The sequence below is a fragment of the Acomys russatus genome, chromosome 11 (genome assembly GCF_903995435.1).
Source record: "Acomys russatus chromosome 11, mAcoRus1.1, whole genome shotgun sequence".
NCBI lineage: Eukaryota > Metazoa > Chordata > Mammalia > Rodentia > Muridae > Acomys > Acomys russatus.
The window spans coordinates 12,339,794-12,352,186 of NC_067147.1; the positions used below are offsets into that span (position 1 = coordinate 12,339,794).

General features: G+C 53.1%; 2 protein-coding genes across 2 annotated transcripts; one reads left to right on the top strand and one right to left on the bottom strand.

The window, feature by feature from the left end:
- Nucleotides 1-2,338: 2,338 nt before the first annotated feature.
- On the top strand, nt 2,339-8,069 carry Hsp90ab1 (heat shock protein 90 alpha family class B member 1). The gene is given in 13 exon segments (XM_051152905.1): nt 2,339-2,505; nt 3,727-3,873; nt 4,056-4,262; nt 4,463-4,622; nt 5,134-5,267; nt 5,376-5,684; nt 5,972-6,137; nt 6,339-6,529; nt 6,618-6,641; nt 6,643-6,766; nt 6,876-7,144; nt 7,434-7,767; nt 7,855-8,069. Coding segments are annotated over 12 exon segments (2,175 nt in total). The 5' UTR covers nt 2,339-2,505; the 3' UTR covers nt 7,965-8,069.
- A 649-nt stretch (nt 8,070-8,718) lies between these two features.
- Slc35b2 (solute carrier family 35 member B2) lies at nt 8,719-12,117 on the bottom strand. The gene is made up of 4 exons (XM_051152907.1): nt 11,989-12,117; nt 11,277-11,470; nt 10,959-11,113; nt 8,719-9,656 (listed from the first exon to the last, which is right to left on the bottom strand). The coding sequence occupies exons 1-4, from the start codon at nt 11,997-11,999 to the stop codon at nt 8,724-8,726; spliced, it is 1,293 nt and encodes a 430-aa protein (XP_051008864.1). The 5' UTR covers nt 12,000-12,117; the 3' UTR covers nt 8,719-8,723.
- Nucleotides 12,118-12,393: the final 276 nt, after the last annotated feature.

Consider the following 12,393-nt stretch of genomic DNA (forward strand, 5'->3'; position numbering starts at 1 on the left):
TGCAATAGGATCTTACTCTTAGCCTGTCTTGGCCTCAGCCTCCCCTGTTCTGGAATTACAGGTTTGTACCACGGTGCCAGGTGAACTTTTCCCAACTGAGAAAGTCCCAGGCAGCTGCTGAGGAGCCTTGGTCCTGTCATTGCTGGGGGCCAGACAAAGGGAGGCTCACGCATAGGAGTGGCTCCTGGCCTGCTTCAGACATGGGTCCAGGCAAGAGAGACCAAGCTCCTGGCCTCATCTCACTTTCAGAACAGGAAGGACCCTGGCCTTAGTGATACTACCGTTCACCGGACCCTTCATTTTTCCTATCCAGAGGCCACGGAGAGGCAGTCAATGCAGTCTGTGAACTAGGGAATCCAGGGCCTGGTTCATGTTAGGTAAACACTCTACCCCAGGCCGGGCATGGTGGCCCACGCCTGTAATCCCAGCACTTGGGAGGCACAGACAGGCGGATCTCTCTGAGTTCGAGCCCAGCTTGGTCTATAAAGAGAGTTCCAGGACAGCCCGGGCTATTACACAGAGAAAATCTGTCTTGAAAAACAAACAAACAAACAAACAAACCAAAAACCCCCCAAAACAACAAAAACAACAAAACTCTACCTCGGGGCTAAATGTCCTGCCCAGAGAACAGCTAGGCTCTTTTTGCTAAAGAATATGGCGTGAATGTTTTTATTCTTGGTTATGATTCAACGGAGCACTCTGGGACCTCCCTGGCAACAGTCCTACCCAGTGTCTCTATATTCATTGGTTTCTCTATGGGACACGGACACACACACACACACACACACCAATTAAGAGGACAGTGCAGGGGTGGTAACAAATCAAGTAGACAGAGGCCACGGAAGAAGAGAGCAACTGCGGTGTAACAATGGACCCACATTAGAGAAGACAGGCTGCATGCTCTAGCTCTGGGAACAAAGGTGCGGGCGGGGGTGCAGGGGAGGGGGGCTGGCCAGAGTGCTGGGAAAGCAGGGAGACATTTATGGACCACGGGTGGCCACGCTCTCCTTGAGGGTTCAGTTCAGCAAGCTTCCAGATGCAGCCTGGGAAAAAGACAAGGCCATATTGGCAGCTGCAGGGCAGGTAAGGCATAGCGGCCCACCTCAGTGGGAAGGCAGAACCGGGCTGGGGTGGGGTGGGGAGACGACTGGCGCAACTTGGTTCTGGAGCCTGGAACCGGGCCAGCCCTTGACCATCATCTTTATACGGATGCCCAGAGCTAATCTGAAAAGACAAGGACCTTTTTCTCTCTAGGACCAAAGAGCTGCAGTAGGGAAGAGGACTAGGGGAAAAAAAAAAACCAACAAAAAACCGAAACCAGCTTGAGAAACAGCTTGCTGTGCTCGCAAAGGGAGGGCACACGTCCCCGCGCACCGTGTACGTGGGCGACCTCGGAGGGTGAGGGATGGCGAGTGTTCTACCCAGGAGCGTCCAGCTCCCCGTCTCTGTTCAGAGAAAGGTGTCTGTAAGTCACTCACCCCCGCAGCTCCCATGCCCTGTGACTGATCCCGGACAGCCATCCCTCCTCCCTCTGCGCTCCAGTCCACCCCGTGCTCCAAACCCCAACAGCAACGTGGGCCTCCTAGGGTCACGCGTAGAGGGCCGTCCAACCGTAGCCCACAGTACGGGAATTGGGGAGGGGGGGGACACATATGGTCGGTTTTAAGGCCTCGGTAGTAGGTAGCGACCAGCCCAGCAGCGAGGAAGACGCTACCCCCGCCGCAGCAGGGGAGGTGGAGCCTGGGGGGAGGGGCTCAGACCGCCGAGACAGGCCTAGAAACTGCTGGAAGAAATCGCAGTACCACCGCCGCCGCTGCTCCTTCCGCCGCAAGCCGCCAAAGAGTCCCTGCCAGCCCAGGCCCGCGCCCCTCCCCTCGGAGAAGCCTCTCCCCGCCTGCAGTTGCTGCCCCTCCCGCAGCATCCTGGAGGGTGGGGGGATCGGAGTTGGACTTAAAAGTTGGACAACGAATTTCTCTATCATCCCGTTGTGTTGATGTGCGATTTGTACAGAACACTCTAGTTAAGATCGGGTCTGGAAAATGGCAGTGGAGTTGGTCACCTGAGGCACGGACCCTTGAGAGTGGAGGAGCCTGCCTCTCGTTTTCTGAGGGAGTCCGTTGGGGTATTCACCAGTGGATACATCACTAACAATATATGCATTCTCCCTGGCCAGGTTATGAGGGCCATGTCCTAGGCACGCAGATTTTAGGGCTGCAAAACCGTATTGACTCGCAGAGCCCACGCCGGGCTCCTCCCCGCCCCCTTCACGATTGGCGACCATGACGTCAAGGTGGGCGGGCGGCGGCAGGTGCGTGGCTGGCAGCCACTCCTTTAAGGCGGAAGGATCCAAGGGAGGGGCTCGGGCTGTGCTTCGCCTTATATAGGGCGGCCGGGGGCGTTTGGGAGCTCTCTTGAGTCACCTCGGCGCAGCTTAGGCTTGCTGTGCGAGTCGGACGTGGTCCGGGCCCACCCTGCTCTGTGCTACGACTTGGCTTTTCTGTCAAGGTAAGGAAGGCCCCGGTCTCCCGCCCCTGGCGGTTCCCCGGGGCTCTTTCCCGGGCGCCTTCCCTCGTTCTCATCTGTCCTAAAGGCTCCTGCCCGCCTGTGTGTGGGGACTTGATGGAGGGGGGGGTGACGTGTCTGGAGTGTTTGGGTCGGTTCGTGGTGAATCCCGGGGGCTCTCACGGTCAGGCTCCCTGGGGCGGGTGGATTCCCGGGCGCCTGATGTGGGGGCGCGGCCCAGCCAGCCAGCCAGGTGGTCGGCAGCCGCACGTGGTAGCCGCCGACCTGGGACGCTGCCATGTTTGCCCTCCACTTCCGGGCGCGGCTGCAGGGTCCATAGGGTCCGCGCGGTGGCGGGCTGCTCTGTGCGTGACTCAGCACGGCCCGGCGAGCTTGGCCTCCTACCTCCTTTGGACGCCTTTCCCAACGTGCTTGGCTTTGGGGAGGGGTCCACGGGTTGGCAGGGACGCTTGAACCCTCTGCGGCTTTCTGCTTCCAGATCTTTCCTGCGCTCCCAGTGGAGGAGGAGATACGGGGCGGAGGCAGGCACGGGAAAGGGGAAGATTCCTAGGTCCCTCCCCTACTCCTCCCCTCCCCGAGAGCTCAGATTGTTCTGGAAGCCTCTGGCGCCCCGCCCCAGTGCCCGGATGCCGGCGCGGTGGGAGGGTTATGGTGGCGCCCCCTCCCCGTGTGGCTCCTACCGACGCATGTCCGGCAGTGACGAGGGTCGCTTGACCGCTGGGCCACCATTTTGCTTGTGTTGAGGCCTATCTGTGCAAGGCTGCGCAGTGAGCGGTTATGGTGGACCTTTAACTCTTTGTCCTGATGTAATTGCTCCTTGAGCGCCTCCGATTGCATCCTCGGGTTTTCTTTCCCTGTTAGATGGAACAACAGAAATATTATGCTCGCGGTTGTGTGTGTTGTTTCTGTTAAAAGTTTTTCGACCAAATGAAAAAGTTGTATTTGGATATGCGCAGGGTTGTTTGGGGTTATGAATGTCTCCTGGATTTTTACAGTATTGGCAGGTGTTTTGGCCCAGCTAGCTGAGCTCTTAACATGCCCTTTGAAGAGCCATCCTTTAGGGGTTTTTTTTCCACTTTGAATTTGCCTTCCCTGTCTCATCGCTTCAGAATGGATACGACCTAGTTTAAGGCAGTTTGAACTGGATTTTAAAATGTGCGGGCCATCATGGGCCTTGATAATACACGATCTTTTCATTCTTAGATGCCTGAGGAAGTGCACCATGGGGAGGAAGAGGTGGAGACCTTTGCCTTTCAGGCAGAGATTGCTCAGCTCATGTCCCTCATCATCAATACTTTCTACTCAAACAAGGAAATTTTTCTCCGTGAATTGATCTCTAATGCTTCTGATGTAAGTTTTCTGTTGTATCTTTAAGACTTATTAGAAGTGTGTGTGTATGCACTTGTGTAAAACATGCAGTGGGTGGGGTTGAGGAATAATCCAGCAGTTGATCCCAAAAATCTGCCACAAGTTTGAAAGGGGAGGCACTGTTTAGACAAATGGAATGATGTGACTGTGTCTGTTACCTACAGGCCTTGGACAAGATTCGGTATGAGAGCCTGACAGATCCTTCCAAGTTGGACAGCGGCAAAGAGCTGAAGATTGACATCATCCCTAATCCTCAGGAGCGCACGCTGACTTTGGTGGACACAGGCATTGGCATGACCAAGGCTGACCTCATAAATAACTTGGGAACCATTGCTAAGTCTGGCACAAAAGCCTTCATGGAGGCTCTCCAGGTGTGTGGCCATCCACTCGCACTGTTTTCAATCCATTGCTGCTTTTGGCTTGATGGTTTTTCAGAACTTGTCTGGTTAGTGTATGTGATAGGTCAGAGGCATCTTTGACCGCTAGCTTGTAGGGATTGGATCCTTTGTTATACCTTTACTTGTGCAGAGGCATCTCACTGACTGTCTTAACTTTCGAAACCTTTTGGCAGGCTGGTGCAGACATCTCCATGATCGGGCAGTTTGGTGTTGGATTCTACTCTGCCTATCTGGTGGCAGAGAAAGTGATCGTGATCACCAAGCACAATGACGACGAGCAGTACGCCTGGGCGTCCTCTGCTGGCGGCTCCTTCACAGTCTGTGCAGACCATGGTGAGTCGATCTCAACATTCATTGCGTGGCCAAATTGTCTGGGAGGGGAAGATTATTTATTACATACACAGTGCTCTGCCTGCATGTATGCCTGAACACCAGACGAGGGCATTAGCTTGCACTGTAGATGGTTGTGAGCCACCATGTGGTTGCTGGGACCTCTAAACTATCTCTCCAGCCCCCCAAATTTTTTCAGTAAAGTACGTGTGTATCTAAATTTTTTTTTTCCGAGACAAAGTTTCTTTGTAATAATCCTGGCTGTCCTGGAACTCACTTTGCAGACCAGGCTGGCCTCTGCCTCTGGAGTGTTGTGGTTAAAGGTTTGTTGCCACACCCCGCCTCATTTTTGAGGGGTGGTACAAACCTTTAATCCCAGCACTTGGGAAGCAGAGGCACCCTGACTTCTCAGGCTAGTCAGGACTACACAGAGAAACCCTGTCTTCAGAAACCAGGTTTGGCAAAGTACCACTTTGTTGTAGTTGTCCATGTCTTACTATGATTCACTCTAAAGGTGAGCCCATTGGTCGGGGGACCAAGGTGATCCTTCACCTCAAAGAAGACCAGACAGAGTACTTGGAAGAGAGGAGGATCAAGGAAGTGGTGAAGAAGCACTCCCAGTTCATAGGCTACCCCATCACCCTCTATGTGAGTATGGGCTTGGCAGTCTTTGAGCGGGCTGTTGGGTTGGCTCATGGCCTCTGGCTTTGCTGGTATTAAGTTCTCCACAACTTACTATTCAATTTGATAACTTAGTTGGAGAAAGAACGGGAGAAGGAGATCAGTGATGATGAGGCAGAGGAAGAGAAAGGTGAGAAAGAGGAGGAAGATAAGGATGACGAGGAGAAGCCTAAGATTGAAGATGTGGGATCAGATGAGGAGGATGACAGTGGCAAAGACAAGAAGAAGAAGACAAAGAAGATTAAGGAGAAATACATTGATCATGAAGAGTTGAATAAGACGAAGCCTATTTGGACCAGAAACCCTGATGACATCACTCAGGAGGAATACGGTGAATTCTATAAGAGCCTCACCAATGACTGGGAAGACCACCTGGCAGTCAAGGTGAGAAGCTTCACATGTGGAGGTGGTGAGGAGCAACTTGCTCAACTGGTTGGTATCTGAGAACAGAAAACCACAGACGCACGTGATAGTCGCTGGGAACTACTCAGGCCCGTGCTGGGCAGTGCTCACTTTTTCCTTCCTCGTGGGGATGTGGGTGGTGGCCATGACTGCCATGGTTCTGATGGGTGCTACTAGCGTACTAGGTTTATTTGTTCTTAGGGTGGCAGGTGTGTGGCACTGTTGGTATTCCGGTGTCTTCTTACAATGTCCTACTGGGTTTCTTTCAGCACTTCTCTGTAGAAGGGCAGTTGGAGTTCAGGGCACTGCTCTTCATTCCTCGGCGAGCTCCCTTTGACCTTTTTGAGAACAAGAAGAAGAAGAACAACATCAAACTGTATGTCCGCCGTGTGTTCATCATGGACAGCTGCGATGAGCTGATCCCTGAGTACCTCAGTGAGTATCTATCCCCAGGGCTCTTAGGGTATGTAGGACAGGCAAACTCTGACCTAGCAGACCTTCAGCACGCAGCGGTGGACTCTAACCACCGTCCCTGGCTCCTCAGACCTTTACTTGGCTGAGTGGTTTGAATGTGCATCTGGTTACCAGACGGAATCTGATCCAGCTGTTCCCTTTGCTTTGTGCTCTGGTTGATAGACTTTATCCGTGGTGTGGTTGACTCTGAGGACCTGCCCCTGAATATCTCCCGAGAAATGCTCCAGCAGAGCAAGATCCTGAAAGTCATCCGCAAAAACATTGTAAAGAAGTGCCTTGAGCTCTTCTCTGAGTTGGCTGAAGACAAAGAGAACTACAAGAAGTTTTATGAGGCATTCTCCAAGAATTTAAAGGTAAGATGGGCAAGTGCTTTCTCCTAATTTGTGTTGAGGGTGTTATTTTTCTAGCTCATATTTGGACTTTTTCTCTGCTTTTTTAAAGCTTGGAATCCATGAAGATTCCACTAAACCGTCGCCGTCTCTCTGAGCTCCTCCGCTATCACACCTCCCAGTCTGGAGATGAGATGACTTCCCTGTCAGAGTATGTGTCTCGCATGAAGGAGACACAGAAGTCTATCTACTATATCACTGGTGTGTGGGAGCTTGGATCTGATCAAAGCTGCCTTGGGGTTGTGGGTATTGGGGAGGGAAAAGTAGCGAAGGCCTTTTTGGTCATTGAGAGAATTTAATAACCTTATAGGTGAGAGCAAAGAGCAGGTGGCCAACTCTGCCTTTGTGGAGCGTGTGCGGAAACGCGGCTTTGAGGTGGTGTACATGACTGAGCCCATTGACGAGTACTGCGTGCAGCAGCTCAAGGAGTTTGATGGAAAGAGCTTGGTCTCCGTGACTAAGGAGGGCCTGGAGCTACCAGAGGATGAGGAAGAGAAGAAGAAAATGGAGGAGAGCAAGGCAAAGTTTGAGAATCTCTGCAAGCTCATGAAGGAGATCTTAGATAAGAAGGTTGAAAAGGTGAGTTTATGTTCAAAGTTTTCTTCTCCCAAAGTTTTCTTCTGCTCCCATAGAGCAGAAATTTAATCTGCTCTATGGCTAGTGGTATTAGGCAGCATAGGTCAGGCCCTTCCCACAGCAATATTCTATCAGTCTCTTGGTGAAGTAGGAAGTTTCTTTATACAGTGATTATCCCATGCCAGAAAAACCTTGCTGTGTTGCCTGTTATCCTTAAGCCTCCAGAGTAGTGGGGAATCTCATTTTTAATTAGCAGTTCCAGGCTACATCATTGTTTGTTGATTGTCCCCAGGTGACAATCTCCAATAGGCTTGTCTCTTCACCCTGCTGCATTGTGACAAGCACCTATGGCTGGACAGCCAACATGGAGCGGATCATGAAGGCCCAGGCACTGAGAGACAACTCTACAATGGGCTACATGATGGCCAAAAAGCACCTAGAAATCAATCCTGACCACCCCATTGTGGAGACCCTGCGGCAGAAGGCTGAGGCAGACAAAAATGACAAAGCTGTCAAGGACCTGGTGGTGCTGCTGTTTGAAACTGCTCTGCTCTCCTCTGGTTTCTCACTTGAGGATCCCCAAACCCACTCCAACCGCATCTACCGCATGATTAAGCTAGGCTTGGGTGAGTCAGGAGGGCTATAGGTGGCAAATTGCTGGGCTGGCTCCTTAATGCTATGTAGCTTTAATCTCATGGTGTTCTTTTTTAAAGGCATTGATGAAGATGAGGTGACAGCAGAGGAGCCCAGTGCTGCTGTTCCTGATGAGATCCCCCCACTTGAGGGTGATGAGGATGCCTCTCGCATGGAAGAAGTAGACTAAAGACCCCCCCCCCCCCCAGGAAGCCCATGCCCTCTGTATAGTTCCCCTAGCAGCCTTGGCCCACCTGGCTCTCTGCTCTCATGTCAAGAAGAATCTCCTCTATCCTGTCCTTGTGCCTTAAGGCAGGAAAATCCCCTCCCACAGAATAGCAGGGTTGGGTATTGTGTATTGTGGTTTTTTTGTTTGTTTTATTTTGTTCTGAAATTAAAAGTATGCAAAATAAAGAAGATGCAGTTTTATACAGTCCTGTTCTCCTTGTAAAGTACACTCAGGATACTGGAATTTTCCTGAGCAGTGTTCACTCTGGGGCCCTTTGAGCCCCCTTCAGCCAACCAAAACACAGGGCCAAGTCACTGTAGTTTTAATAAGAGCAAAAGGTGACACTTCCAAGTACCAGAACTTGCTCAAGGGACAGGGCTTCATCCCTTCTGGCACAGCACCATTTTCACTTAGCCACCCAGGGGATCTGCATGGCCTAAAAACACTTTGTGCTTCTCATCCCCAGCTGGTGTCTGGTAGTCTCAAGGGGTGGGTGTTAAAAAAAAAGGGACCAAGGAAAGGCCTGGTGCTGGCTTGCCAGGCCACCAACCAAGTCAGATTCAGAGATTGGGGGGATCAACTCTGGAACTCAGACCCATAACTCATTTGGGTGAAGTGTGGGGCTCTTAAGGCAAGAGAGGCTGCCTCTGGGGCTCCAATCCTCTGAGAAATGACTTGCCCCTGAGCCAGTGCCTCTTCAAGAAGGTAGTCTTACTGGACTCATACCTTCTGCACTGGGGGCTCAGTGGGTACTGCCTTCTTTCCCCGCTGCTTACGACGAGCATAGACTCTGAGCAGGAGGGCAGTGAAGACCACAGCCACTCCCAGTCCCCCCACCACAGTGACAGTGTGGCCATAGAGGAGGCAGGAGAGAAGGATGGCGATAGCCTGGCGGAGGGTCATGATGATGGTGAAGACAGCAGCTCCAAACTGTCCAATGGTGTAGAAGATGAAGAGCTGACCCAAGGCTGAGCAGATGGAGAGGAGGAAGGCATGCATCGCAAATTCACTATGTCGCCCCATGAAGCGTGCCCCCTCCAGGAGGGCCCCCTGCTCCAGGAGTGAGCCTACTGTGAAAAGACAGGAAAATAAATTGACCCCAAACATCATCTGCACTGATGACATCTTATAGGCAAACAGGGCATCCTGCCAGTTTGAGGTGAAGCTGTCAAAAGCGATGTAGCCTGCCAGGAGGACCAAGCCTGAGAGTGTGGTGGCTGGAGAGGTTCGGGGCTCTGGTCCGCTAGACAGCAGAAACATGCTAACTCCTACAGAGATGAGGCCGGCAGTCAGGTATTCCCAGTGTTCGTAGCTGCGCCGAGACACCAGCTTTCCCATCATCATGACAGGAATCACCTTGGAGGCTTTGGCCAGCACCTGGGTAGGGAAGCTGACGAACTTAAGCGCTTCATATTGGCACCAGCTGCTAAGCACATTTGACAGACTGGCAAAGGAGTACCGGTACATGGGCGCGCTGTGACGGGGCTGCTTGCGGAGGACACAGTAGAGGCCTGCCACGATCAGTGCCAGCACGCGGTTCATTAGCACCAGGAACTGTGAGTCTGTGAAATGCTCGCCTGGCGATGTGGCTGTGGCCCCATAGCTGCCGGTCATCACTCTTTCCTGCAGTACACCCCAAGTCAGATAGGATACCTGGGAAAGGAAGGGTGGAGGATGGCGACAGTTAAGACAGGAGAAGTCTCCATTTCCCTCTTCCTAGGAATGGTTGCACATAACTGACACCATCCTTCTTTGGTTCCTCTGTAGTGGTGGCTTCTTTCCTAAGCTTTAGTTTACCTTGTAGTCACCATCATAGTGACACCTGCTTTAGGACCAAACCCTGTCCATCTTCATGACGTGAGTCCATTAGAACTGGCTCCAAGTCAAAACAAATTGGAATGCTTGGAAAACTCAGGGAGGGCTGGACACTTGCAGTTCAACGTACACCTAAGGTGGGTTGGCCCCCGACTCCAAATGGCCTGTGATAGCCTCCTCCTCAGAGGCAGAATGGCTGCCTAAACTTGTATCCACAGAGCTATTCCCCACATTATTATTTTGAGACAAGAGCTCACTATGCAGCACTAGTTATTCTGGAACTTGCTATAGAGACTAGGCGGGCCTCCAACTCAAGAAATCCACCTGCTCCACCTACCTGGTGCTGGGATTAATGCATCACAACGCCTGGAGTTTATTTTACATTTAGACAGAAACTCACATGAAAGCGCTCATGCCTTGAGCTTTCTTTTTCCTTTTCTTCTTCTTCTCTCTCTTTCTCTGTGTAGCCCTATCTGTCCTGGAACTCACTCTGTAGATTAGGCTGGCCTTGAACTCAGAGATCTGAATGCCTCTGCCCCGAGTGCTGGGATTAAAGGCCGGGCCACCACTGCCAGACGCAGGCCTTGAACCCCTTTGCTTCATCCTTCCAAATAGCTGGGATGACAGCTTGTGCCACCCTGCTTGGCTTTCCCCAAAATTTTGTCAGTAAGATTATATATTATACAGAGCAGAACAAAGGCACAGGAAGAAATATAATAAAGATAGGCCCTGTTCCACATTAGATATTATGTGTATGTTCAGTACTGGTGTTGAAGGAGGGAAGGGAAGGGAAAAAGGAGCAATTTTTGTTTTTTTTGAGACAGGGTTTCTCTGTGTAGCCTTGACTATCCTGGACTCGCTTTGTAGACCAGGCTAGCCTCGAACTCACAGCGATCCACCTGCCTCTGCCCCCCCCCCCTCCCCAGTGCTGGGATTAAAGGCGTGTTCCACTACCGCCCGGCTTGGAGCACTTCTTTTAATACTTTCAGGATGGGGCTGTGTCCTGTAGGGACAGAACCACACAACCATACTTAAATTAACACACCTTTGTGGTGGGCAGGACGACTTTGGTTTCATTACATCCCTGGATGTTTGTACCCTACCCAACCAGGAAAGAGAAAGGGGAGTCTGTCTACTTACCTGGAGCCCGGAGGCACAGAAGATCAGCTTCAGGACCTGCCAAGAGGGGGTGGAATCTGCTGTCTCTGTCCGGGGAGCCAGGGGAACCTCATCAGAGGCCTTGGGCTCATTGCCAAACACACAGGCTTTAACCAGCGGGAAGCAGAGACCCCTGCCTGAAGAAGACACACAAAGTCAAACTCCACACCTTTCCAGGCCGGCCAGCCCTGTTGCCTAACCTACTGGCCTCCCTCCCTTCCCAAGTCCCAGTCCACTTTGAATGTCCACAAACACCCGCACCCGGACCTAGCTCGTTTCCCCTCCCTTTGGCCACATTACCTGTCTCCAGGTAGTTCTTCCGTCTTAAGTACTGCACCAGGAAGTAGCCAGGTACCATAAAGCTGGCATAGCCAGCTGCATTCAACAAAAAGCGGAAGAACCACAGCTGTGTCCAGGACTGCGAAGGGGCTTCGGGTGACTCTTCACTTGCGCCCAAGGAAGGGAGCGCTGCGAGCACCACCACTACCCACCATCTGCTGGGACAGCCGAAACAGCGGTTAGGGCTGCCGCTCTTTCATCAGCCCCTCTACCCTCCGGAGGGGACTGTACCAGGGAAAGTGCCCAGTGGCCTCCCCGCCCCCTCTGCTGCAGCCCAGCGGGACGGACAAAGAGCCTCTCTCTCGGGGGTCCGGCCCAGGCCAGGCAGAACCTCCTCCCTTCCCGGGGGCGGCCCCGCCTGTCCAGCCACATAGGTCGCCTCTGTTCCCTGCAGCTTGCGGGCAGTTAAGGCCACAGGCGCACCCGCCCCCCCCACCTCCTTCCCGCTCCAAAGCACCACTGTCCCGCATCCCCCTCAGCCCGACAATCCCGAAGCCCCCCAGAAGCATAGGCCACATGCTGAGCGCCCATCCTCACCGGCTCCCGGCTATGCCACGCGGGTCTGCAGCTGGGGGACCCCACCCCGCCTCCCCAAGCCCTGGGGTCTAGGTCACGTGGCCCTGGGGTCTCGGTCACGTGGCCCGATTCCCCCCCCCCCCCCCCTTCCCCGAACCTGGCGTCCATGGCCCAGCCGCGTGCGGCGGAGGGGGGGACCGGGGTAAGCGAGTCCCCGGGCCGCGCGCTCCCTCCGTTCCCTCCGCCGCCCGCCCCAGCAGCCAGCCAGCCAGTCAGCGGAAGTGCCGCGCTCTTCCCGCCTCCTCCCCGCTTCAGCCTCCATCGCAGCGCCCCGGCCACAGCGCCCCCGCGCGGCCCGGAGGCAGACCCAGCCTGGTTCCCTTGGGGAACCCCAGTTGGGACTTCGTCCCTCCCTGTTCACTGGCCTGCTTGGTCACAGAGCAATCAACACTTGCCATCCCAGACACTGATGACCATTGCCACCTAGTGGACCAGAGTCTTGAGTATCTGAGACTCAAGTACTTGCCCTTATGTTAGTTTTCCAATTTTTAAAAAACAATTA

Excerpts from the sequence above, each read along its gene's own strand:
- Slc35b2 (XM_051152907.1), bottom strand. Across the intron at positions 11,114-11,276 it reads GAAGAACTACCTGGAGACAG|GCAGGGGTCTCTGCTTCCCG; the intron begins GTAATGTGGCCA and ends TGTCTTCTTCAG. Across the intron at positions 9,657-10,958 it reads TCTGTGCCTCCGGGCTCCAG|GTATCCTATCTGACTTGGGG; the intron begins GTAAGTAGACAG and ends TTCCTTTCCCAG.